This window comes from Melospiza georgiana, chromosome 3 (genome assembly GCF_028018845.1).
Source record: "Melospiza georgiana isolate bMelGeo1 chromosome 3, bMelGeo1.pri, whole genome shotgun sequence".
Taxonomy (NCBI): domain Eukaryota; kingdom Metazoa; phylum Chordata; class Aves; order Passeriformes; family Passerellidae; genus Melospiza; species Melospiza georgiana.
Window position 1 is genome coordinate 55202135 of NC_080432.1, and position 24919 is coordinate 55227053.

At 37.4% G+C, this 24919-nt stretch overlaps 1 protein-coding gene across 1 annotated transcript in view; it reads right to left on the minus strand.

The window, feature by feature from the left end:
* Positions 1-24919, minus strand: part of GALNT2 (polypeptide N-acetylgalactosaminyltransferase 2) — an 86537-nt gene that overhangs the window by 27633 nt on the left and 33985 nt on the right. The window contains exons 2-6 of the mRNA XM_058020146.1: positions 10017-10107; positions 8034-8187; positions 2990-3088; positions 2342-2409; positions 1326-1391 (exon numbers count right to left, since the gene is read on the minus strand). Of these exons, the coding sequence (XP_057876129.1) occupies positions 1326-1391; positions 2342-2409; positions 2990-3088; positions 8034-8187; positions 10017-10107 (478 nt within the window). The remainder of the gene's footprint in view (positions 1-1325; positions 1392-2341; positions 2410-2989; positions 3089-8033; positions 8188-10016; positions 10108-24919) is intronic.

A 24919-nucleotide genomic window follows, 5' to 3' on the forward strand; every position in this document is an offset into this window, starting at 1 on the left:
ACTGCTTTCCTCTATTGTTCATACTGCTGAGCTACTCTTATCACCCTACACAGGGCCTAATTTCAGCAATTCTCTTAAATTTTAATTTGTATGTGTAATATTTAATCTCACAAAGATACAAACAAATACTCTGTCTTCTATCTGCAAACATTTGTGCTCTTCTGACCTAATAGATTTGTCAAATTACATTTAATTTTCAGATATAGGGATGCACATTCCTAAGCATGTATTTGCATATGCATTGCAAATTAATATTTAAAATTACTAAAAGAAACAAACATCAAAAATGTGTTTCTTCATTCTGTTTTTTCTTTACTGCTACCTCCATCTTCAAGCGATACACTGAAAAATGACATTAACTTACTCAGAACCTGGCAACCATGGCAAGTCATAAAAGACTTGCTTTCCTAATAAGCCTTCATTCACAAGTATATTCCAAACAGAATATTTAAACACTAAGAACCCATCAGTTATAGCACTAACTTTAAATATGGGACAACACATGTTTTGTGTATGCAGTTTCCAGTTCCTGACAATCTAATGATTCCAGCTCTTCCCCAGGCCAGGCCAGCAGTCTAGAAGATGCAGCTTATAAAAATTAGCAAGCACATATGTGCTAATTCAGTCAGCTATTTCAACTGTCAAATCTCAGTTATTATTTCAAACAGCTGTAGATAACAGTTGCCTGCATCTAATACTTTAAACTCCACTGTCAGTGAACTACTGACAGAAGGGCTCAGTGCTGTGACACCACAACTTAAAAAGCAATGTAGAAGAAAACACAAATGTAAGACAAATTTGTTACAGGGCAAACTGGCTTCAGAAAAACCAGCATACTTGGTCCCAGCCCTCCTGGCTCCTCAAACCCTCTAGTCAAAGCAAATTGTTTGTCTGGCTGTCCATCAACTAAATGCATAAAATGATATCTAATAAGGGAACCAGCAAAAAAAGACAGCTATTTTTAAGCTGCGTCATTTCAAACACAGATACATTTTACAGTGAGACCTTGTGTACTATGGAAGCAGCTCAACTAAGGATTCAGGGCAGGAAGAGAAAGGAAAGGTTGAAGATTAAATGCAATTTCTGAAGGAAGCTCACTCTGTGAAAGCCAACAATGGGCAATTGTGCACAGAACAATATGGAAACAATCACAATTACTGTTTTTACCTGAATATCTTTTTTATTCCTTGCACTAGTAGATTTATAAAGTGAAGATCTCTCTTCCAATAAGTAAAGCAGAATGTTCCTTTAAAAGACTTGATGAAAACTAACAGATAAGGCAGCACAGTGGAATTTGTATCTTACTTCCTTAAAATTAAGCCTACCTTCTCGCCGATCATTCCGAAGAACCCGTACTTTTTCAATTTTTCCCAAGAGAGCCCCATCATCAGCTTAAAAAAAAAAAAACAATAATAGGTTTATGAATTAAAAAAAAAAAAGGAAAAAAAGTCAGGTGATGAGAACCAGTTTTGCATCCAACATGCAAAAATAGTTTTGCATCCAACATTTGTATACCAGAAGAGATGCCATCTTTAAAGAAAACAAAAGTTTTGTAGGTGAAAATGTTTGTGCTCATAAATAGCTACTCATCTCACAAGAAATAAAGAAAAATTACCAGGCTAAGAAATTACTACCTTCACCATTTAACTTAAAGCTAGCTTAATTTTACAGTCTTGAAATAATTTTAATTATTTTCTCTTTGCTTTCATTAGACAGTTTCTACATTACATACAGAGAAAAAACTTCCACAAAATTAAATAAACTGCTTTGTTTGCCTATAAGAAAGCTCACTTTCTAACCAACATTAAGACAAACCTGACCTAAGCTAGTATTAGTAAAAGTATTAATGCAAATATATATTAGCTTCTTCTAAGAAATATGACTCTGAGGTCCATTTCAATTGTTTCAACTTCTGTCATGATACACTAGTACCTACAAGACATGGACTTATTTTAGGTTCAGTAAGATTTTTTCTGAGAGACTGATGGAGACAGGCATTCTTTTAAAACAGCACAACAAAAATATTTGTTGCAAACACCATGGGTTTTATTTTTATTTAAGATAACACACTATGAAAAAGCTCTTTTTAAAAATACACTCTTATTATTTCCTGTTAGCTGAAAGACAAGATATACTGGAAATATTTATAGAGACTTCACATTTCCACAATGACAGATATGGAAGAGTTAAGACTTGGTTTTGACTAAGTCTCTGCCAATTCCTAATCCTCTGCCAATTCCTAATCACATTCCTCTGCCTATTCTCAACTGACTGACCTATCAGCATCAAGAAATCTTACCAGAATAAGCACAGTAAGGTAGGGTCCTATAAAAGTACTTACGATCATTACTGTAGTCATCCACCAGTATGATTTCCTTAATAAGATGTGATGGACTTTTTTTAAGGACACTGAAACAGACCAAAACAAAAAATCATTCCAGCAGTGTTAAATTTCCAAAATAATGTCAGAAAAGCAGCTACTCAGTTAAGTTGCAGTAGAACCTAGCCCAGGATGTTACTTTCAACAACAGCTGTTGGCCTGTTCTTGCAAAAAGCATGAAAAGAGGCACATGTTTAATTTTGTGTCTTCCTTCTTCCCTGCCTCCCTAACTCCCCCACCCTCACTATTCCAGCCCCCAGAAATCAGTGCATTAGACAATGTCCAACAAGGAGCTGGAACTTTTGCAAATATCTTTGAGTCAATATCACCTGGGAATCCATCTACCCTGACTTGTTCTTGAAACGGCCAGCCTCCAAACATCATCTGATAATCAGTCCCATACTTTCATGCATTTTAGTTAAGGCGAGCAATTTCTTTAACATCACTACTTCAGGATGTAAGAACTGAAGATGTCAATGAAATTAAAACTTACCTTTTCCTCTGCAAATAGTTCAGTATATAGTTCAATAATGGGTTGTTACTTCCCATTCTTATCACAAGCTGACAGTAATGAATGGTCTGAAAGAAAAATGAGTCTCTTGTGCATACCTGACAACAGTTCGAAGCAAAGCAGACCTTGCCTCGTTATGAAAGGTGATCACCACACTAGTGGCTGGCAAGTCTATCCGCCACTGTTTCCGCTGGCACCTGAAAGAAATAAAACCCTGTCAGTTCAACCTAACTTTGACATCCCAGGCTTGGGAGACTGCCTTCATTGCAAAGCAAATTTATTGATTAAACTCACAGACACACTGCCTAAGAAGAATGAAATAGCTTGTTTTCAAGTGAGATTATAATCAGCCTGCCTTTTGATGCTTTTGGCAGCTGTTTTAGTCCACAAAAGGCTAAAAAGTCAGTGGCAGATATGGGCAGGTTCAGACAAGTCACCAGACCGTCATCATTGCACTATGTCAAATGTCTTTTGTGCAGCTGAGTGTGAAACCAGAGCTCTTCTTTTACACTAAAAGCATGCAATACATCCAAGGCAATAAGCATATTTTCAACGAAAACGCATGGTTCACCACATGTTTCTTGTTTATAATGGCATGTGCCCACTTCTCCCTTTATTTTTAAAGCTCCTGTAACATCCTGGCCATACTCACAGATAAAACTAGTTTTCTATTCTAATGAGAATTTGTAAGGATCATGAATATGCAGAATGTGAAGAACAGAGGTAGCTGTGACAATGTTGAGCCAACTAAACACAGAACTATATCCTTCCAAACCATAAAGATAATAAATACTCTATCTATGTCAACTCATTTTTCATCACCTCTAGAAACCTGAAATTAATATAATAAGCAAAAATAAGCAAATCCCAAAATGCTTCCTTCAGGACTACATACAGTTAAGCTATTTAATCAAATAAAATAAGCCTAAAAAGATATTATGCTCATTGTATTAGAAACTAACAGTTGTAGAAAACAATGTATATTGAGTTGATGCCAAAAGCATTACAATGTGCCAAGTCACAATACTGATTGCCATTTGTGCAGTGACACACATCAGTGATGTATTTCTTCCATGTCCTTTAATTAAAGGTAGAATTTTAACAGGCCTAGCTGTCTTCAGAAAGAATAAACCCAACTAGCATACACCTGTAGCAAATTCAGCGATTTCAGTACTTATTTCAGCAATTCAATTCCTGTACTCTGTGCAGTATTAATCAGACCAGTTTTTAAGAGAAGTTTGCCACCCACACTTCTAAAACTAGGCTTCTGCCTGTATAAAAGCCCACTCCACACCCAATTAAACATCTGCAACATGCACCATAAACAATACAACTTCCACCTTCTTGGGATCAGAGAGCAAGCAGTAATGTGCTTCTTCCCCTGCCCCACTCCACAAAAACCCAACAACCTGTGGTACTTTCGATACAACTCAAGCACAGAGTCACACACTAGTGCCTGCATGAAACAAAACATTCTCATGCTGCAGTGACCTCACTTGGCTCTGCACAAAAGCAGAGTCTATGCCAAGCCTGCAACTGCTGTGTCAGATTAGCGGGGGTGTCTCTGGCTTTGTGGTGGGTGTACACGATGGCTTTGTCACTAGAGCCCTGCATGGAACAAATAAATCTCAAATGCCTGTGCTCCTGAAAAATAAAGAGCAGCTCCTCTAGCGTGAGCTTCTGGCAATTCATCTAGACAGCTAAAAGATGTGTAATTATTATACTCGAAGTCTGTGGTGCCAAAGAAGATATTCTTTATCCTGCTAGCTTTCAAATAACCCACAGAGGACAGAGCTACTGTGTACACAGTTATCACACAAAGCACTCGCATTAGAATAATTAAAAAGTCACATTAAACTTATATTGATCTCTTTGCAGAAGAGAGCACTTGAGCCAGATCATGTATTAGGGAGAATTACTCAAGGCAATGAAGCCTCTCAATTTTAAGAAAACTCAAGAGAAGAGCACTACTGTGTATTTCTGAGGGAGAAATAACACTTCTAGTCATCCAAATAAAACTGGAGGAATGTTTCACCAAGTATCACTGTTTTCAGCTCTTCATAAATCCCTGCTTTAACTGACTCAGTATCAGTCTTCCTCCTACTCTGCTGTGTCAACAGGGCCACAGTTAAAATTCAAACCAAAGAAACAATGTCATTATTTTTGGCACAAAGATTAAACTTTGTCTCCTCAAGCTGCAGCACTTCAATTTTACATGCAGAGTAAAAAAATACATTTATTTAAGACAGAACTTGAACTGAAAATTTCAATCAAGACCTTCAATGTTTAACATAGGTCAGTAAAACCAGTTAAAACATGAAAAGTACATTCCTTCCCCCAGTGATCTGGACTGGTTCATTTAACTAACAATTTTTCCCAGAACCTCTGATTTGTTTGAAACACTTTTTGGCAGAAATATACATTTTAACCAGTGCAAGGAGAATATTCATTTCAACTGGTCCTAAAGGCACAGGAAAGTTTATTTCTTCTCTACTTAAAAATAAAACTTAAGCGTGAGGTCAGAAGCTTCTAATAGGTGCCAAATGACAAAGAAAACAGTTCAGTGCAGCTATAGTACTTGACAGTAATTCCCAAAAATCATCACATCAATTAGAAGATGTGATCAGAAATCACTAGTCCAAAGCATACATGGGGAACACTGGTCCACAAAAACCATGGGGTATTTAATCCTTTATCCCCCTTGGGAATCTATTTTACACTGACAGAAGGACAGTTCTATGAGTTTGCTATTACAACTGTGACACCCACTTGTCCCTTTCTGGATTTCCCAATCTACCATGAAATGAAAGGAAGCACAGAGGTTTCTTAGAGTTGTGAGCATCAGCCCAAGTGGTAGTTTGTGAGCATCAGCTGGAGTGAGAATCCATGTTCCTGCTCAGAGTTCTCTCCACTTCCTTTCTTATGTTGTATCTGCCTGTTTCTCTCTTCTTCCTTTTGCTTAAAACAAAGGCAAGCAGCTAAAATGAGTGAACCAAAAGTGTCTGGTGGTACTGCTGGCATGCCTTCACAAAAAGCACGAGGAAAACTTTTGTCTTCCTGCTAGTAAAAGTTTGCATGATGTAAAAACAGACTTCACAGACTTCACAATATAGTATTAAAAAGATGCACAGTTACACTCACACCTACACATGTAATGCAGAATCCTGATACACATCAACACAATTAATAACAAGTTACTTAAGAAGAAACAAAGTATTTTCTCACCCAGGTTTCTTTCCTTAAAGAAGACTGCAACAGCTCCACAAGAGATCGTAATCTCAACGTAGTTGGCTTCAATTTTATTAGAAACTAACATGCTTCAAAGTGTCTTGTGCTCAGATAGTCTTCTTCCTATGGCTATTGCTTTTGTTTTTTCCACTGCACACTTCCCAAAAAAATATTTAATGCAGCTTTTTCAGTTTTTGCAGTGAAAGGTCTTCCCAAAATAGAATGAAAATTAAACGCAGCGTGGCAAGGAACTCATTAAGAACAACTTGTAAGAATGATTGCTTCAGTTTGTTTTACTGTTTGGTTCATTTTTTCTTTAAAAGATGACTGTTCACAGACTGATAGACACTTAAATCTGCTCCATGGCACAGTCTAAGTAATAATCCCAGCTCAGATATAGCCTGTCCCCAGTAACACATCTCTCTCTGGGTTCTTTTTCAGCTCTGCTTAGTGGAAACACTTAAGCAAGCCAGCATACAATAACAAGACCAACAGTTAAAAGAAATGACCATTGTAATATAATTTATCTCTGGATGTCTCTCTTACTTAAGTTATTCTCAACAGACACCCTTTGTCTTTAGAGACATGCCCCCTTCCCCCTCCAAGGTTATTAGATATCTAAAAAGTTCCAAATTCAGCATATCTGAATAACAGAAACTTCTAAAAAAGTTGAGAGTTGAGTTTGATCTCTTGGAAAAGAACACCTGATCTAAAAAATTAGAATACATTTCTTGTGGAAAAAAAGTATATGCTATGAAGAAAACTCAAAAGTAATTTTAAACTCCTCAGTACAGCATCACAGGCATTGAGCTTTTTACTGCTTTCTTGACAACAGGTGAAACATCAGATTCTTCCTACTTTGACATGCAATTAGCAACAAACTACTTGGTTTACCCCATCTGCAACTACTTTGCATAAAGAAACCTAAACCCACACTATCATACAAGGGATTTCAGACATAACTGAGTTTCTACACAAATTTTCTTCAGTAGGCCATTTCTGATTAAAGAGCTTTATGGAAGAAAACAGGAATCTTCCTGTTCTCTTTCCTCTCCTGGGGTCTTTTTTTGCTTCTTCTACTTACAAATTTGTGAATGTACATTCCTCCTAACTGTAGAATTAGCTAGGCAAATTAACCACATGTGGTTGGCAATAATATGTTTTGAGACTGGCTTGCCTAGTTTTTAAAACCAAACCAAACCTGGTTTTGTATTTTCAAGTTACAAAGTCCTAATGAGCAATTTTTTTCAAGCAAGACTCATGCAAGTTATTAAATCCTTTTTAAAATGAAGGTCTTCTCTAACCAATAGTAAATAATATCCTTCCTTACTGTGAGCTGTACTATTTCCTGAAACTGCACAAGCAGCCTGAAAGTATAATTCTGACCTATGTTTACCACGGTGTGACAAAATTGATTCCTTTAGGTTTAGAGTTGACAATCATCACATACAAACAGAATCACAGACTGACTGAGATCCAAAGTGGCCCTGGAGATCTGTGAGCTCAAATTCCCTAGAAGCAGTACCTGCTACAGTAGGCTCTGCACTGGGCTTTGAATATTCCTAAGCCCAGAGACTTCACACCCTCTCTGGGCAACCTGCTCCACTGTTTGATCATCCTCACTGTGAGAGAGACTTACAAACATAGAAACCGAGAAATGCCACCAGATAAACAGGAAAAAAGAAAGACTGAAATGCAGCATCAGTTTGGATATATAGTACATGCTGATGCAAGTCCCAGAAACAGAAAAACTTGAATAAGATTTATTGTTCCTTAACCCACTGTTCAAGGATCAGAGAGTTTGCTGCTATTGGCCTTTCTAAAGCTGGAAACTCCTGCTTCAGAAAGAGCAGCTCAAGAGCAATAAATACAGAAAGGCAAATCCAAGCCAAGATGGCTCAGTTTGGCACTTACTGATCATGCCTGGTGTCAGGAATGCTGCGGTCCATTCGCAGTTTGTCACTCTCCACCTGATTGAATTTATTCCGTGCGTATGGATCCTGGCCCGATCGCACCACGGTAGCACCAATGTAGGCGTCCTGATCAAAGTCTTGCCACCGAACTTTCCCTACAGTAAAAACAGGAAAATAGCCAGTTTAATAGTCATGGTTTAAGGAACAACATTCAGTAATCCAAACACAATTGATGGAATATTTAATTAAGTAACTAAACTTCAACAGTAGTGTTAACAGTGTAACATCAAAACTCACTTATATATTAAATTTGTCCAGACTATCCTGCAAATTAGAATCAAATTTTTAAAACAATGCAAAGAATCTGCAGAAATATGAATACCAAGCTTCACTGCCACAAGAATTCCGAATTTTGCCTATATTAACTGAAAATAAAAAAAATAATGATTTAAGAGTGTGTAGTTCTGTCTGTGACATCTTTGATGTTTAATTCCAGACTCTAATACTGCTTTGCAGTAACAATTCTCCTGTCTGTTACATCAGGCCAGAAGAGACTACTAATCAACATATGAAATGAAAAAAGCCATGACCTGCTCTACTGCACACTTAAATCTTCTGGTTTCAACCCCTCCAGCTTCTGATAGCTCTCCCTTTCAACCTGTGACACTTCCCTCTCCCTTTAATACTCAAACAGGCTATTTAAGGCCACTGGGAAAGTATAAAGTTTGGTCCAGAATACATAAACATTCAAAAAAAGGGAAATAAGAACTGCTGGAAGGTGCAAAATTGGCTGATCTAACACCAGAAACAAAATTTGTAGACAGGTCTGTTAAGCAGAACAAATAACTGAAAATATCTGCCAGAAACCAACTTAAATAAGCCAGGCTCTTCAGCTTTTTGAGATTTATTTCTCAATACATACACAAAGTAAAGGCTTTGCCAAACAAGTAGACATAGATAACCAGTCTTATTTCCCTTCTCCAAAGAGTGGCTAAGTTAAGGTAGGCCAAAGGATACAGAAAAAAAGGCATCAAGAGCAAAGAGCTTATGACTGAAAAAGAAAAATCACGCCTCACATGTTCCTGGGGATGGGAGTTCCCAGCTGCTTAAAAGAAAGCTTGCCTTGGTTAGTTCTTTCTGTAAGAACTCACAGTATTTCAAATGTTTGGCCAGACATATTTGTAAGCAAAACACAAGGATTCATAGAAGAGAAGCAAAACCTGTGATGCTATCTCATCAGTAATTGTCCTTGTCACAGGTTAAACTTCTTCAATTGTGTAAAATATTCAAATTCAATTTTCATTTTTCTGTATGCTTTAGTTTGTCAATTGTAGCTATATATGAAATCTCCTTTATGTGAAACAGTTAAGCAGCAAAAGAAGTTTATGGAAACATTTACATGAAATGAAGATTCCTTAACACTTAGTTTTCCTAACTCATCCTCAAGGCTTGAGGATTTCACTCAAACAAAATAAAAATCACGTTGCTCTGTTATTTTCCAGCATGTGACAAATACTGAGCAAGCATGAGGAAAAAAAATAAAGTACACTACCAGCACAGTTAGGAAAATCTGCCAAATCAAAAGCTAGAAATAAACCTAAAAATGTATGAACCTTGGCTGAATCTTCAGTCAAAATAACAGTCCCAAGGTGACTTGTCTGCTGCCTGCCAGCATCATCCACCAAGAGAAATGGACTACTTCTGTACCAGAGGCTTTTACAGCACCTCAAACCTACTGAAGGACAATACAAACATACTAGCGAAGAACACACTCCCTATTGTTTTATCTCAAAGGAGCAGTGAAGCAGGTGAGATTTAAGGATGCTGAAGCTATAAGAACAAAGAAGTACATGTTGCTAAAGTAATCCTAGAACTTTGAAACGACAAAGAATTATCAGAATCAGAACAACAGCAGTGATTCATGGCTTTCACTGATAAATGTTTTATGGCTATGGATCTTTCACAACAAATCTTACTGCAATACCTGGAGGTAGTGTCTCCACACTTTGTCCCTTGTCCTCCACATCATTGCCACGCACTTCCTTCCTTTTGGGGTCGATATCATTTGGGTCGTCCTGAAAAAAAGTAAATGATCTTTAAAATAATCTTAACTTAGTTTTGTGTCTTCAAAGTAAACTAGGTTTTCCAGATTTTAGACTTAAGAGTGGTCCAAGAAAACAAGGATTTTAAGAGAAACAATGATTATTCTCTCAATTTCTTGAAAAACACGAGAGTCAGACTTTTGCAATTAATTTATGTAAAAATTCTTCTTTGGAAAAATAAAAGGAAATTATTAGGAAAGATGGAATTATTTTTTTAATCAGTTATGTTCCGAGGAGCTACATGTGCAAAAAGGTTAAGCAAGACCTGAAGAAAGCCCTGCTCTAACAAGGAACAGCCTAAACAAAGTTCTTTGAAAAGAGAAATCAGGTTATCTAGCAATTATATCCAGAATGGCATCCTTACTATTGGAAAAATACTTCCAAAATATTTTCCCATGTTAATATCATGGGAGTTTATTCTGGGCTTCACAGGCAACTCTGCTGGATTTGTGATTGCAGAGATGTTGATGATTTAGATGGGTGGGGGGCAAATAGTTTCACCAACGCCCTCCTCCAATTGCCAGCATTTATTTTGAACCTATAAATCTCATTTTCCTTTCAACAGGGAAAAAAAAATCCTGACCACCACACTTTTGCATTCTTATCACCACAAAAATACAAAATATGAAGCTGGAATTACCCCATTATGCATTTGGAAGAAGTGAAGAAGAGGCTAACTTTAAAACAAAAAAAACCTAGCAACTGCATGGACTGTATGCCAATTTGTACTACACTTAGCCAATTGATTTAAGTGCCATCAGCTTATGTTGCTCTTGCACACTTGCCAAAAGAAATTCTGTTTCCTTTTTTAAATCTGCACCAAAGGAGTCCCATCTATAAAACCAGTTCTATTGGCACTATCCTGAGAAAGAGAAGACCTTTACTACAACATGCAAGAAGATACAACACTGTGCCTGTACTAATCACTGAGTGCACTGAAGCCAAGCAGTACAGAACAGCTCTCATCCCTTACAGGAATCTGCCAGAGTCTCCAGAGCAGGGTGATGGTGTATGAAGTGCATACTGGAAAATATCTCTGCTGTCCCAGCTCCTGAGCCACATCTGGGGAATTCTTTGATGGAATAGTAAGTAGTTGGAACAAGCCTAAGTTATGCTGGGGAACATTTTAACCACAAATGATACCATTTCAGCTTGTCCCCAGGCATCCCAGAACTTTCCAATGTAAATTCAGCTTAAGTCACTAAGTGCTAAGTTGGCACTAATATTTAGAAATATATTGAAAAAGGCAACATATTTCTAAAATAGTGAAATGAAAAGTTAAATACAGAGGCTTCCCCCACCCCCCTCCCTGAGAAATACAGCTAAATCAGTTAAAAACTGAGTACTACTCTGAGTACTACTAAATATATATATGTGCACGTTTTTCATTGCATCATGCATCAAGGATCTTAGAGAGAAGGAATTTTAACAGGTTCTTATACTACATATCCTCATGTTGGTACATGCTTTGGGCTACTGGGCCTTGTGGACCTCAACTGATACCTCTGCTTAGAGAAAGTTGTAGGACAACAATGAAAAAAACCAAAGAAAACCCACACCAATACAAAAGCACACTCCCAAAACCACACAACACATTTCAAGAAAATGTTTATGACTCACACTGATGAGGGAAATTATATGTCACTGTGCACTGAGTCCCACCAGCACAGTGAAATAGATACTTTCTGTATTTTGAGAAAGTTGTATTTCACTCATTATTTGGCATTGTGCACCATTTTAAAGACACTACAGAAACACTGAAATCCAAGTATCAATGGTAGCTGCAAAATTCAATTAAGCTCTTTACTATTCCAGATGACTGCAATGAGTCTAAAAAACACACAAGTTGAAAAATAAATGCAAAACATCTGCTAAACAATAGAAACAATAAAAGCAATAATGCAACCGTTTCTCCTGTAATTAAACAAAAACTATCGAGTACTTCCTCACTGTCCCCCTCCCTTTTAAGTCTTTGGGGTAAAACTCTGCCTTCACATTGATCCTTCTAGGTAAGGTGCATGTGCCATTGAGAGTAATTATTTATCAAGTTCTTCCACTTTGCATTTTGTTGCTGCTGTGTTTTGTTTTTTATAAAATAAACTGCCAAAGGCAAACTTAGATTCAGAAATCTCACAGTTAAATGCCATTTTGAATTCTTAGAAATGTCACCCTTTCAGGGAACTACTCGGTACAGCCTTCAGACATTTTGAGGTGAGCCAAGCTGCCAGGATGGAAGTTGCCACTGCACATTGCTTGATGCTCACCTTGCCTCCTATGATTCCTTATAAAACAGTATTTTGATGGGATGGTATGGGGCATTAAGGGATATTTACCTTGAACTTTGTGCCCTAGATTGGGACTTAGTGGCTCTAAAATCAGCAACTCAGTTAAAACTGATACTCTGGTGTAAGCCCTAACTTTCATCCAATTAAGACTTTGGAAGGTACATGTGGGAAACCCCTACCTTTTAGGTGCAAACAAGATCTTACATCCTTTAGCAAGAACTTGAGAGCAGGAAAATAGATGAAAGCAGTTATTGAAATCACAGGCATAAAAAAACCCAGTTTCTTTATATCATTGATTGCAAAGTGCTTCAGCATGGTAATTTGGTGCTATATAGGAATCAATCATATGTTCAAATGGCATTACCATGTTGCCATCACCACAGCGTTGCTTTTTCAGCTTGCCTTGAGTCAAACAAAATCCCAACTTCTAATGTGATATTAAAAGGCCACTTGCTTTTGAGGAGTAATCCTCTTGGTAAAAGACAACAATGCTGGCACTGACAAAACTCATTCATACAGAAAGCTAAGCTTAAGGGAAGACTGAAAGCAACTTAAACTGCTTAAGAGGAGGCACAGCTCTTTCATCATGAGAGCACAAGAGGGAGTTTTCATGAATAAAAATTAAAAAGAAAAGGCTACTGTATTTTTCTACATTAAAATACTACTAATACTTAAAAATAATATTTTCCTGACATTTTTAAAAAGAGCTGACAATTTCAGGCTACAACTTGGTATGTAAATGCACGTGGATGACCACTTGGAAGTTACTGAAAAACAAAAATGTGGCTGCCAGCTAGCAGAGACATTGACCACACATTAGATGCACACAGAACATCACTAGAATAAAACCTTTGTAGCCATTGCTCATGCAGTTATTTTCTTAGGCCAGGACACGTATCAACAAAAAAATAAGTGCACGCCAGCTAAAATGCAAGTGTTGCAGGGATTTGGCATATTTTAATTTTACACATCATGTCACTGCTTCTGCTACTGAATCAGAGATTAGTGGGAAGACATGCAAAAAAACCAAAACTGCAACCTTTCAAGTCCACTCAGTGGGAAATATTACAATAATTCTACGGTAATATTTTTAAAATAACAAATAAATGTACATAAAATCTCATTTTTTAATTCAATTCTCTAAATACCTTTGCTATTCCTAAAGCTCTGAAACTAAGGGATGCACATTTATTTAACATTTTGTTAAAATATTCCTTGCAGCCATAACCTTGCAAATTCGTTATGGTAAATTGACTAATCTGAAGGTGGGATGGATTTTTTTAGGCTGATTAATCACGGAGTTGCTGCAACTTCTTTCAGGACACTGCAAGCTCTGCATGCCTCAGAAAGCCCACATTACTGACAAACCCTGCTATTACAGCTCACTTTTCTTCCCCTGCTCTACTCACTCACTCCATTAAGACTAGCTGGAAGACTGAATTTGAGACATGTTGAAGATGCAACAGCAAGCTTCTCTGTGTCTAGTTTCTGTGAACTGGACTCAAAAAAATTGTTTCAGGAAATGATTGGTTACACATTTGCAGCTGCTCTGCTGCAGGGAAAGGATGAGGTAGTTCAAATTCAAAGCAGGATTCAAACATTTTTCACAGCATTTCTACACATATACAACAAGACATGATCGTATTCCATGAGAAATTTAAGAGTACTCAATTTGAGTTTAGAAAGCTATAATTATACACAGATGTACATTAGTGGATAATTTCATTACCCTTATTTAAATCTTCCAGACCACTTCCCTTTAGTTTTGGTGTATTTGTATGCATTGAATATTATATTCCTTACAAGCATTGCAAAGCAATTCTTCGTCAATTATTTCACTTGGCATCAAAACCAATTTTAAACAGTTCCAAGTCCCTAGGTATTGCTTCTATATAAAAAAATTTAAACCACACTTGAAACTACTACTGTGTTTCTTATTTTTGTCTCACAATACTTTTTTTCTTCCTTTTAATTATAGTTTCAAGTATCACGGATTTGACATTTAACTGCTACGAACTCGATCTCATTATAGCAGAGATTTCAACCCCACAGTGGCTTCCTATCGAGAGAACAACTTAACAACACGAAACATCCTTCGATACATTAAGATATCACACAGACCTTACAAGTAGCAACTCAACACACATCTCTGAAAAGCTCTTGAGTTTGGAAATATCTCAAGTGGGAGCTGACTGTGCTCCCAATACCAGCCATTCCTCTCACAGGCAACCTAGATGCTGAACAACATGCAACATTTGGGCACAAGAGATGGCTGTGAGCTATGTCCTACCTGGACTGGTAGACACTCAGACAAAATAATTGAGAAATGTATCTTTGTTGAACAAAATACCTGTTAAAGCTTACTATCTGTTGCAGAACTTTTGAGGTGAGGGCTACTGCAGACAGATTTTCTGCTAGTGGTGATTTTCTAAGAGGAAAGTGCATAATGGCAGCACCTTCAAAGAGCAGCATTTGATCCAGCTGGCCTAACACAAGGCTGTGCTGCATCCAGCAGTACACATCAGTCACACCAGCTGGTGGGTTTGGAAGGGTGCTCTCACTGCAAGATGACTCCTCTCAGGACTTCATACACTTCTGTTCTGACCACATAATTGGGACCAGACACACAGAAGAACTTCCATGTGGTGTGGAGCAGCACTTGGCATTGCAACAGCGTAATGCCTGCTCAAGGTTTGCATCCCTAAACCAAGCATTAAGGCTCCTCCTAAGAAAAAGTCTCAGAGATGAGGAGAATCTGACAGCTGACTAAGACACTGACACACTAAACCCAAGTTTCTTTGCTGCTGCTTAGCATCTCCTTCTGTATTCAGTGTGTGCCCTTCCCCCACCCCAATTCAGTTCACAATCTTTCAATTACCCATCACGTCAGCAGAGCAAGCTCTGAAGCACCAGTTCCTTCCAACACAGGAGTTCCTTCAGCAGTCCAGTGTCCAGCTCAGCCTGATTTCTGACCCAGCACTCACTCCCTGCCTCCCAAGGAGTCTCCAGAAATACAACTCCAGTCTCTCCTGCTGCAGTAAATGAATCCAGCTTCCCTGTGTGCCAGGCAAGCACTCTAGCAATTTAATGTAATTATATTATGGGGCACCCACTTCTTCCCTTCTCAGCAAAAGCACTTTATATAAAACAGAGATAAAGTATCCTCTGAAAATGCCTGGAATGCTGCTTCTCACAGAAAAGACAAGCAGAAAATATCCCATAAAAAAATGTTAACTTCTTCTGACTGCCAACCTGCTTAGCATACTAAAGCAGACATTTCCAAGCACACCAAGAAGCGAAACATAAACACTGAAAAACTAGATATTTTGCAATATTTGATTATCACTGTTAGTGTCCACAATTATTACAGCAAAGATGATTTCATTTTCCTTCTTACTCCTTTACTCAGTGTAAGTAAATTGCTGTCAAAGGCACATTCTTTTCATCTATTTGAGTACTCAGAACAAAAATAGAAGCTTCCAGCAGAGGAACACACACAGCCCTCATAAGAACAATATTTTATATACTCAAAAAAAAAAAAAAAACCCACAAAAACAGGGAAAAGCATCAAGATTATACCTTGATAGCTGCATGTACAGGAAATGTGTTTAGATATACTCTCAGTTAATACATTCAAAACATTTTGAAAATGGCAATTACTATAAGCTGTACTCTCTAGACAAAATTAAATGCCTTTGTGTCCTACCATCTCTGTAAATGTTACCTTTACTTAGTGCAAAGTACATATTTTGTAGCTTATAGGCACTATCTAAAGTACTAAAACAACAATAAAACATGACATTTTCTAAACCTAGAATGGGATTAAACAAAAATAATGCTTCATCTGAGGTTTCTGGAAAACAAGTATACATATTCTCTGAGGAAGGTCTCATCCAACTTTGCAGTTGCAGACTTATTTGTACAGCAATTAGGATCATTTAGAATTTTGGGTTCAACTTATTTTCTGGGCACAACAGACCTACTCAAATGACAAAAGCCAAGGAGCAACAGAAAACTCCAGGTAGAGCAGGTCAGGCTATTCAAGAAGTATAGATAAGGTATTAAATATGAAAATGTGCATGCAAGTATATTTTAGGTTATCTTCAAATTTTCATTAGTTTCCTAAAAATAATAGCATGAGTTCCCTCCCCAATACCCACATTGGTATAACATACACAGGATTAACTGATTAGCCCACAAATGCTATACAGTTTCAGACTGTATTTCAGCATTTTACAAAAAAATTAATTTTTCTCTAAGTACCTGTCAATAAATTTGAAAAAACAAACCCACAACACTTACAGCTTGGTGAGAATTCAGATACACAGCTCCAGGTAACCTATAATAAACCATGTTTCCTTTTGCCTTCATCCACTCTAGTGATAAATGTCAAAACTAAGTGGGACAACCTTATCACTTACCAGAAAAGCAGAGAATTAAACATTACTTGCCTTACAAAATTGACAATCTATCACCAGAAAGAGGGAACAAAAAAACCAGAAACCCCAGAAACTAGAACATCCTTTCCATTTCCTTCAGCTCTACAGTGAAAAAACACTGTTAGAGCTAAAGTGATTTTCAGACTGACAGTCAAGACAACACAATGATTCCTCCCAAAGAGATGAAGTGTGGGTAAGAACACATCTTCTTGCTAGAGACTACTTCTATTGAAGTCTTCCATGCCAAAAGAAGCCCTGCCAACCAAAGATCTCCACAGAGGCCACCACAGGCAGAAGCAGAATCAGCACCTGTTGTGCAGTGCCCAAGCAGCAGAAAGCAACATGGGACTCTTCTGGCTTCACTGTCACCTCTTCACAGAAGCAGCAGAAGTGAGGGGAAGGTCTCATACCCCCAAAGAACTCAAATGGACAAAAACACTGCAGAGCAGTCATGAAAAGGCTTTGCTGTTTTTTTCTAAGATCACTCAATCCTCATGATTCATGAAGCTGCATAAATGTACAAGGATAGATGGCAAAAAGAAAGGGGAGGGAATAAGAGTAGGAGAAACATATAAAGGGTATTGGGACTGACAGAAGGCAATAATCTCATGTGCACCAGTAGCTTTGAAAGCAAGGAATGAACACCTCTAAGAATGACAGCAAGTCATAAACAGAATCCAGTATTTCCTGGTAAATTTATAATGTCTCAAAAAAACCTCACTTGTCTGCATTACCTGCCACAAACTATGAAAATAAAACATCAGAAAACATTTGCAGTGATTATTTCAATTAAGGGTAACATCAAAGGCTATTATCATTCAATTTTAGTTTCCAAAAGGAAACATTGATGTTGACAAAAGACCTTTCCTTGAAAAGTTAATTCATGGGGGGTTTTAAAATAATGTTGAAAACAGCCTTCTATTCTGAAAGTATTTATCAGTACAGACACAGTTATATGATTTATAAGTACACACTCAGCAGCAATAGTGTTTAAGTGGCTCTTTCAGTTGTGCTAGATTGGGGAAAAAAAATCTAAGAATATATTTATCACAAATCATCATCAATCAAAAGGAGCTGATTGAGCTGATCTATTAGAGATATGCAAGCAAAAAAACCCCCCAAAACTCCAATAGCAAAAAAGAAAGCAAAACTTTACTATTTGAAAGTTGATAAAAACATCTTACTGGTATATTCATCACCAAGGAACATTTTGTCATCATGTCTGATGTGAGTTTAAAAGTGTTTTGAAGTACATACTTAGGCAGCAGCAATAACTGTAAGCATGCCTATCCCATAACTGCTAATATTTGCAAGTAATATTTCTCTTTCTTGTTTGGGTTTTTTGTTGTTGTTTTTGTTTTCTGGGGTTTTTTTTTGTTTGTTTGTTTTAATTGATGAGTTTCTGAAATGGGAAAATGAAGAAAAAGTGGCAACAGCTTCCAAACAGGACATGGCTTGGTACACAATCTGTATCTGCCCACTGTGTTTCTTTCAGAGTCCATAGCTCTTGTTTGAGAATTACTGTGCACATTCATTTTCTCACTCAAGTGCTTTCCAAGATGTGAAACGTGAACATCCAAATAGCTTAATACAAGTACGCAGGCCTCAATTCAGATCCAAGGGATACAGAAGCCATGTCATTAAAAAAATTCATGAGATTAGACTGAACTGTTTAACAATCCCAGTTGATTCTACTTAGAGGAGATGAAAGATCCCATGGAACAACTAGTCCAGTAAGGGGGAGAAAGGACATCATCCTGAAGTGCTGCAATGCTTTGCACAGCAAATGTGGGGCTGCTCGCACCTCACCACACCTCCATCCCCAGCTGCTGCACTGTCCCCACTGCTCCCCTCACAGACACTGGTGTGGCACATCCGCTCACCCAACTCATTTGGCTGACTTGGCAGTGAGCTGGGGAGAGGTGTGCATGTATCATTTCACCAGGTGGGATTTTTTAAACCACAAGACCAACCACTTAATCTGGGGTACTGGATGCAAGGAAGCATTCCCAGCTAGGGTAGCAGGGAAAGAAGTGCCAAAAGGGGAATTCCCATTACAAGTAAAGGATGACAAGTTTAGTTACAACATTAAACTACACATCACTCAAAACCACTACAAATTTTCCTTCCTTGAAAGAAGGCAATTACTCAACAAATGCTCAGGCATGATTTAATGCCATCTCTAAATTCTACAATATCAGATGTGTCTGAGGAATTAGTCTGTATTTCAAAGTCCTACCCCTAATCCTCTCGGAATTCAAACTCATCACTGCTTGCTCTTAGCTCTCCAAAGAATGACTTGCTAAAGAAAATAGAAAAAAAAAAAGCTTTTGCACAGGAAGAAAAAGGAAAGCACAGAAAGCAAAATTTTATTTTAATATTTACTTATGTGAGTGTGTTATATTTTCTGGAAGTCCTGAGAACTAAAGTTAATTAAAATAAAAGTGAAGTACTGATCCAAAACTAAGTATCCTGAAGTATTCCAATAGCACAGGTATTTGTAAGTCTCCACCTATATACATCTGAATGAAGCAATAAGAAAATTGCTCACCAGCAATACAAGAACCAGATGCAGCAAAAATGAAGAAAAAAAATCCCCATAACTTGTACACGCATCTTGAAGCACAGAGAGCAGAAACAGAGAGTAATTGGAACAAAATCCTTTCCTCTTAGTTCTACTTAATAAATATTTAAACCTGCAAATGTACCTGAGATCAAAAGGATATCAGAAATGCAATTACATCTAAAACAACAACTGCTGGGGCAGTCACATCTACAGTTTGTTAGCAAAGGGGAAAGGTGACTATTATATCAAAATAACATAGAAATTGTTAAACCAAGAAAACTATCTTGCATTAAGGAAAAAGAAAGGAAAAAACACACCAACAAGATGCAGCTGACAAGTTGAATGTTTTGCTGGATGAGATCTGTAGAGCTACAATGCAATAAAGCAACACAACATCACGACACGTTTTCTCTGCCATAATGGAAGGTTACCACAGGCATAAAGAAAGTGAAGGTAGACTGAGACCGTGGAATTAAAGTTGCTGTGTCTTGGAACTTTTCTGTAGAATGCAAGAGCATTGTGTTGGTCTCTAAGAAAACAAAAAGGGGAAAAAAAAGCAAGAATGATACAAATGACACAAAAATCTTGACTTATTTTTAAATGGAAAAAGGTTAATCTTCATATTCAAAAATCAAGGCATTGAAAAACAAGGAAACCATTTCCTTCTACCTCTTTCAAGGAGGTCATCTTGGACCAAAAAGAGATGAAATAAGTCCCTGGAGTCTGAAAAATTACTTAGTAACTCCTCTAATTAAATAACCTTCAGAGAAAGCTTGTGCTTGACAGATGACTTCTGCCTTCAATAACTCTCTGCATATTTTTCCTCCATCCCAACACTAGGATTTTTGATCAGGTCTCTGCAGCTCTGGGCACATCACACTGTACACATAGCATCACTTTTCGGCATCTGTGTCTAAATGCAGATCTGCAGAGTTTTACTAAAAATATATATTGTCCACAGCTAGTGTGAAGTTTTATTCCAAAAACTTATTTTATTCAAAACTTCTGACAGAAAATGGTATCTATTAATGCATTAAACATAAAAGGCTCCATACTACAAAATTCACATGGATGACTGCCAGTAACATCTTTGATTTTTGCCAGACCCAGACAGCATCATTCATCTGCAATAGTCAGGACTACTAAATCAAAACTCAATCCCATAATGAAACAAATGCCTACCACAAACAAGACAAGAAGTGTGGAAGACAGACCCCCTACACCTACACAGAAGGAACAAATACTAATCCCTCCTGAGACAACAGACACCTATACTTCAAATTTTTTCTGCCAGACTTTAGTACTAAGATTTCTACCTGAAGAAGGCAATGCAGATCTTTGGATCTGTGCTCAACACGGAACAAAGCTGATTATTCCTTTGAAAGACACCACTCTGCAATAAGGCATCAACTAGAAAAGAAAAGATTGGAGGGTTTTTGTCTACTGAGGTTAGCACTCAAACCCATGCTAGTACAGGAAGCTATTAGAGAGAGCACTCTATTAGTAAAATTTCGACCACACACAGACCCAGAGCTTCAAGGCAGGAAATCAGGCATTTGCCTTGCTGCTCCTCACAGACAGCACTGCCTTTCCTCCAATCTGGGCTCCATTAGTTTGTTTGTACTCCGAAAAAGTAGTCCTTCAAGCTGGGATACTGTTAGTCCAGCCCTGAGCAAGGCAGATTGTAAGGCACAGAGGGAAGCAGTAATTTCAGGCAAATTTTATACCAAGAGTATAAATTGAGCTCTTTAGATACAATTTAGGTCCTGTGTGCAAAACATTCAATACTCCCACTGTGTATCAGACATCTATCAGAGCTGGGAGCACATAAAGTTAACAATGCACAAACTTATTCATGGAAAAAACCTAGGGGGGAAAAGTTTAGAAAAGACTGGGCAATTTACTGAGGCACTCAAGGAATTCTGCACACTTGCAAGCAGCAAGGCGATTTCACACTATGCAGGCACACTGGAGTTAATCCCATTCTAAAGAGAGATGGAAAACCTCCTCCTGGATGCTAAGGCCTAACAGCAAAAGGTTGGGGCTCAAGTCTGCTGAAGTTATGGCCTATTCATCTGCAGTCTCTCAGAGGAGAGGTCACCAACTGTGACCCTTAGTGACGATCTCACACAAGCTCCACAAAGAGCCCTTCTCACACAAACCGACATAAATGGGGGAGAGCCAGAATTAAAGCCTGATCCAAGCATGACAGCTAAGCCAAGTGCAGCGCAGAAAGCTTTTTTACTGCTTCAAACCTACCAAAATATGAAACAGTCTTGAAATTTAGCAACTCAAAAGACTCCAACAGGAAAAATTACTCCAACCCAGACTCTGCTTTCAGGCTGCCTAACTCCAGCTATTAGAAACCTTTCAAGCAAAATTTAAAACATTGTGCAGAACTTTATGAGGTACCATTCTCTAGAATACCTTCAAATACATGGAATATCAACCTTAAGGTTAAAACATGTGAGAAGATGAGATCAAAGCCATCATCTAGTCTGGAAGTCATAACTGGTACATAACAGACAAGAGCAAAATGTCATTCCTATCATCTCGTGTTCTCACAACACAAACTACCCCACTATTTTTAACACTGAGCTCTCCACCTCTTCTCACTATATGTGACCATATACTGACATTCAAGCCTGCCCAAAGTAGGTGAGAAAATAAAAAGATTTGAGAAAGATTCCTTGTACTGATTTGCATGATGTGCATGCATGTATATATACAAATATACGTACACACAAAAATAAATACATGTGCATATACAGAGTTAATCACAGACCTACTTTGTACTAGAAAACTGGGGCAAGGCACAGGGTGAGACCAAGTGCACTTTCAAAAGTATAACAAATGTAAACTTCGACTAGATAGAAGAAAAACAATATAATTAATTGGTCTCTGGCAAGAGAGAGAAGAGTTGAGACCAATCACAGCACAAGAGCAAAAAACAAAATTTAAAGATACATTACCACAAAGACAAAAAACAAACAACCAAAACAAAACCTAAGGAGTAACAAGAATTCACAAAACTTAAGAAAAGCAATAGTAAAAACCATCTTGGACCCAAGCAACAGCTGCATTCTCAATTTTAGCTGGTAGAATAAATTGTCATAGGGATTAGAAAAGTCCTTAAAGATAAGAGAGATTCTAAAATATTTAGAGAATAAGAAACAAGTTGTTCATCAAACTTGGAGGAATTCAAACTACATGAATCAGAATGTCCTATCTTTTCAATGACTTGCTTTGAATAGTGTGGATAAATAAAGTGGGTACAGTCTAATGGCTTGACATTTTAGACCGGTCATGCTGTCAAAAAAAATTAGAGACACCAGGTTTTAGAACTCCACACATTGCTCTAATGCCTTACCCCATTTTGCTTCTAGTTTGGGGAAAAAAAGGACCAAATATTGAGCCATCCCACACAAGTTGAGCTTCAGAGAAGTAATGTGTAGCACATTTCTCAAACAGACTCATAACTTAAAAGCTATTTCTAGACTAATGAGTAAATATGATCTGTCAGAATTCCTTTTATTTTGACTCACATACCCAGATTGATAGTTGAATTGCAGCCTAAATGCACCTTCACCATAATTTAATGTTTCAGTTAAGACAACAATGGGTAACAGAACAACACAAGCAGAAGCATTTATAAACTAAGGCCATGAGAAATTAGGCTTTCTAATCTTAACCCACAAGGAGCTACAAATATTTAAATTCACAATTCAGCCTTTCCTTCAGGGAAGTCATAATCTGATTTGCCCTTATCTGCTACTATGTCTAATATCTTTCAAACAGCTTGTCAAAGATGACACACTGAAGTCTATTTTGAATTGAGCAACAGATTCAAAAGCAGAACAAGGAGGACTAATAAGAAAGGAAAGAACAGGATAGGCCATCAAAAGATCTTTCTGGGTCAGGAGGAAAGCCTAAAAAAAAGCCTGACACACACATGAAAAACCAGAAAAAACCTAAAACTTCCTAGAGAAAATAAAGAAAAAAACTTCAGACCCACCAAGTAACAATTCATAGTAAGTCTTTCTTTGACACTTAATTTTCACTACCGAATACATATGTTTTAGATAACAGCAGCTTTAAAAGGTTTATTATTAAACATATAGATCCCTTGAAAACTCATTTATTTTTCACTTGCAGGAAATCACAGATAAAGACAGGCAGATTAGATCACCTGTTCTCACAGTGTGTTTTATTCTGTTGATAGATATTATCCACAAGTTGAGATTAAAGCTGAAAAAAAGAAGTGCTAGAGAAAACCTGGAGAGAGAAAATCCCCTAAATTTACAGAAACACAAAGAAACATTTACAAACAACTTAAGAAGGGGCAGATACACATTAACTTCTCCAGGCACTGAATGCTTCTTTCCAAAAGCCAAGTGTCTGGTACCTTTTTGCCAGCCCCAAGCAATAGTGCTTGATGTCTCCAGCCTTTTTCCTTTTTTTTCTTTCCACTCATACACCCACACTCCTTCCCTCAAAAAGGATTTATCAGTCCTTAAAACCAGAGTGAATTCCTTGGTGCTCAAGCTGATCAGGTGCCACTGACCCAAGCTGTAACACAAACATGAGTAGGTTACAGCAATTGTCTCTGATATTGCTTTTGAAAGTCACCAGCTCTATTTCCTCACACTAACATCACAAACTGTTCCAATCCTGTGTCTCTCCCTTTCACGAAAAGAACTCCTGGTGTTATACAAAGGAGTTGCTTACCACGAGCATTATCTGAAAAATCTGTACAGGATAATTCCAGGTGGTTGTAGTCTATTAAACTCTCTTTGCCTATTTTCTGCTACTGCTTCAGAGCCACATACAGATAAATGAATGATTTTACAATCTCTCATACTTGTGACCCATTTACCATCAGCATTTAAGGCAAAACACTCAAAACCCCATTATCAGCTATATATCCAGGGCTAAACATTTGTTGCAAGAGTACATATTTATAAATAATGCTGAGATTATATAGAGGCAGCATCTGAGCTTTCTTACACACAGAAAAATGGCCAAGAGTCTCCCTTCATAGGTGAACAAATACAATAAATTGGTTTGGAACACTTGTAGCACAAAGTTATTGTGGTTATTCTTGTATCAGCTGCTTTCATTACTACCAAGAGAATTCTCTTTTCTGGTTGAGTTAGTGAAAACAACTGGCCCATTGCTAAAGATGAAAGAGGTGAATTGTCAGTCATAAGAAGGAATTTAAAATTTTAGAATTATACTCAAGTAGGTGAAAAACAGTAATAAATTGAATATTTGTTAAAATCCACAACCTAAAATAAGAGCCATAGGTTTGCTCTCAAGGAAAAACATTTTAAGTAAATCGCTTGTTAATCAGGCTATTGGTTTAAATTTTCTTCATATACAGTAATAGGAACATCTTATTAAATGCACAGCTACAAACAACAATTTGGAGAATGATCCTGGTTCAATCCTCAGTAAAATAAGCCTGAAGCAGTGCATACAGACAGGTTTATTGA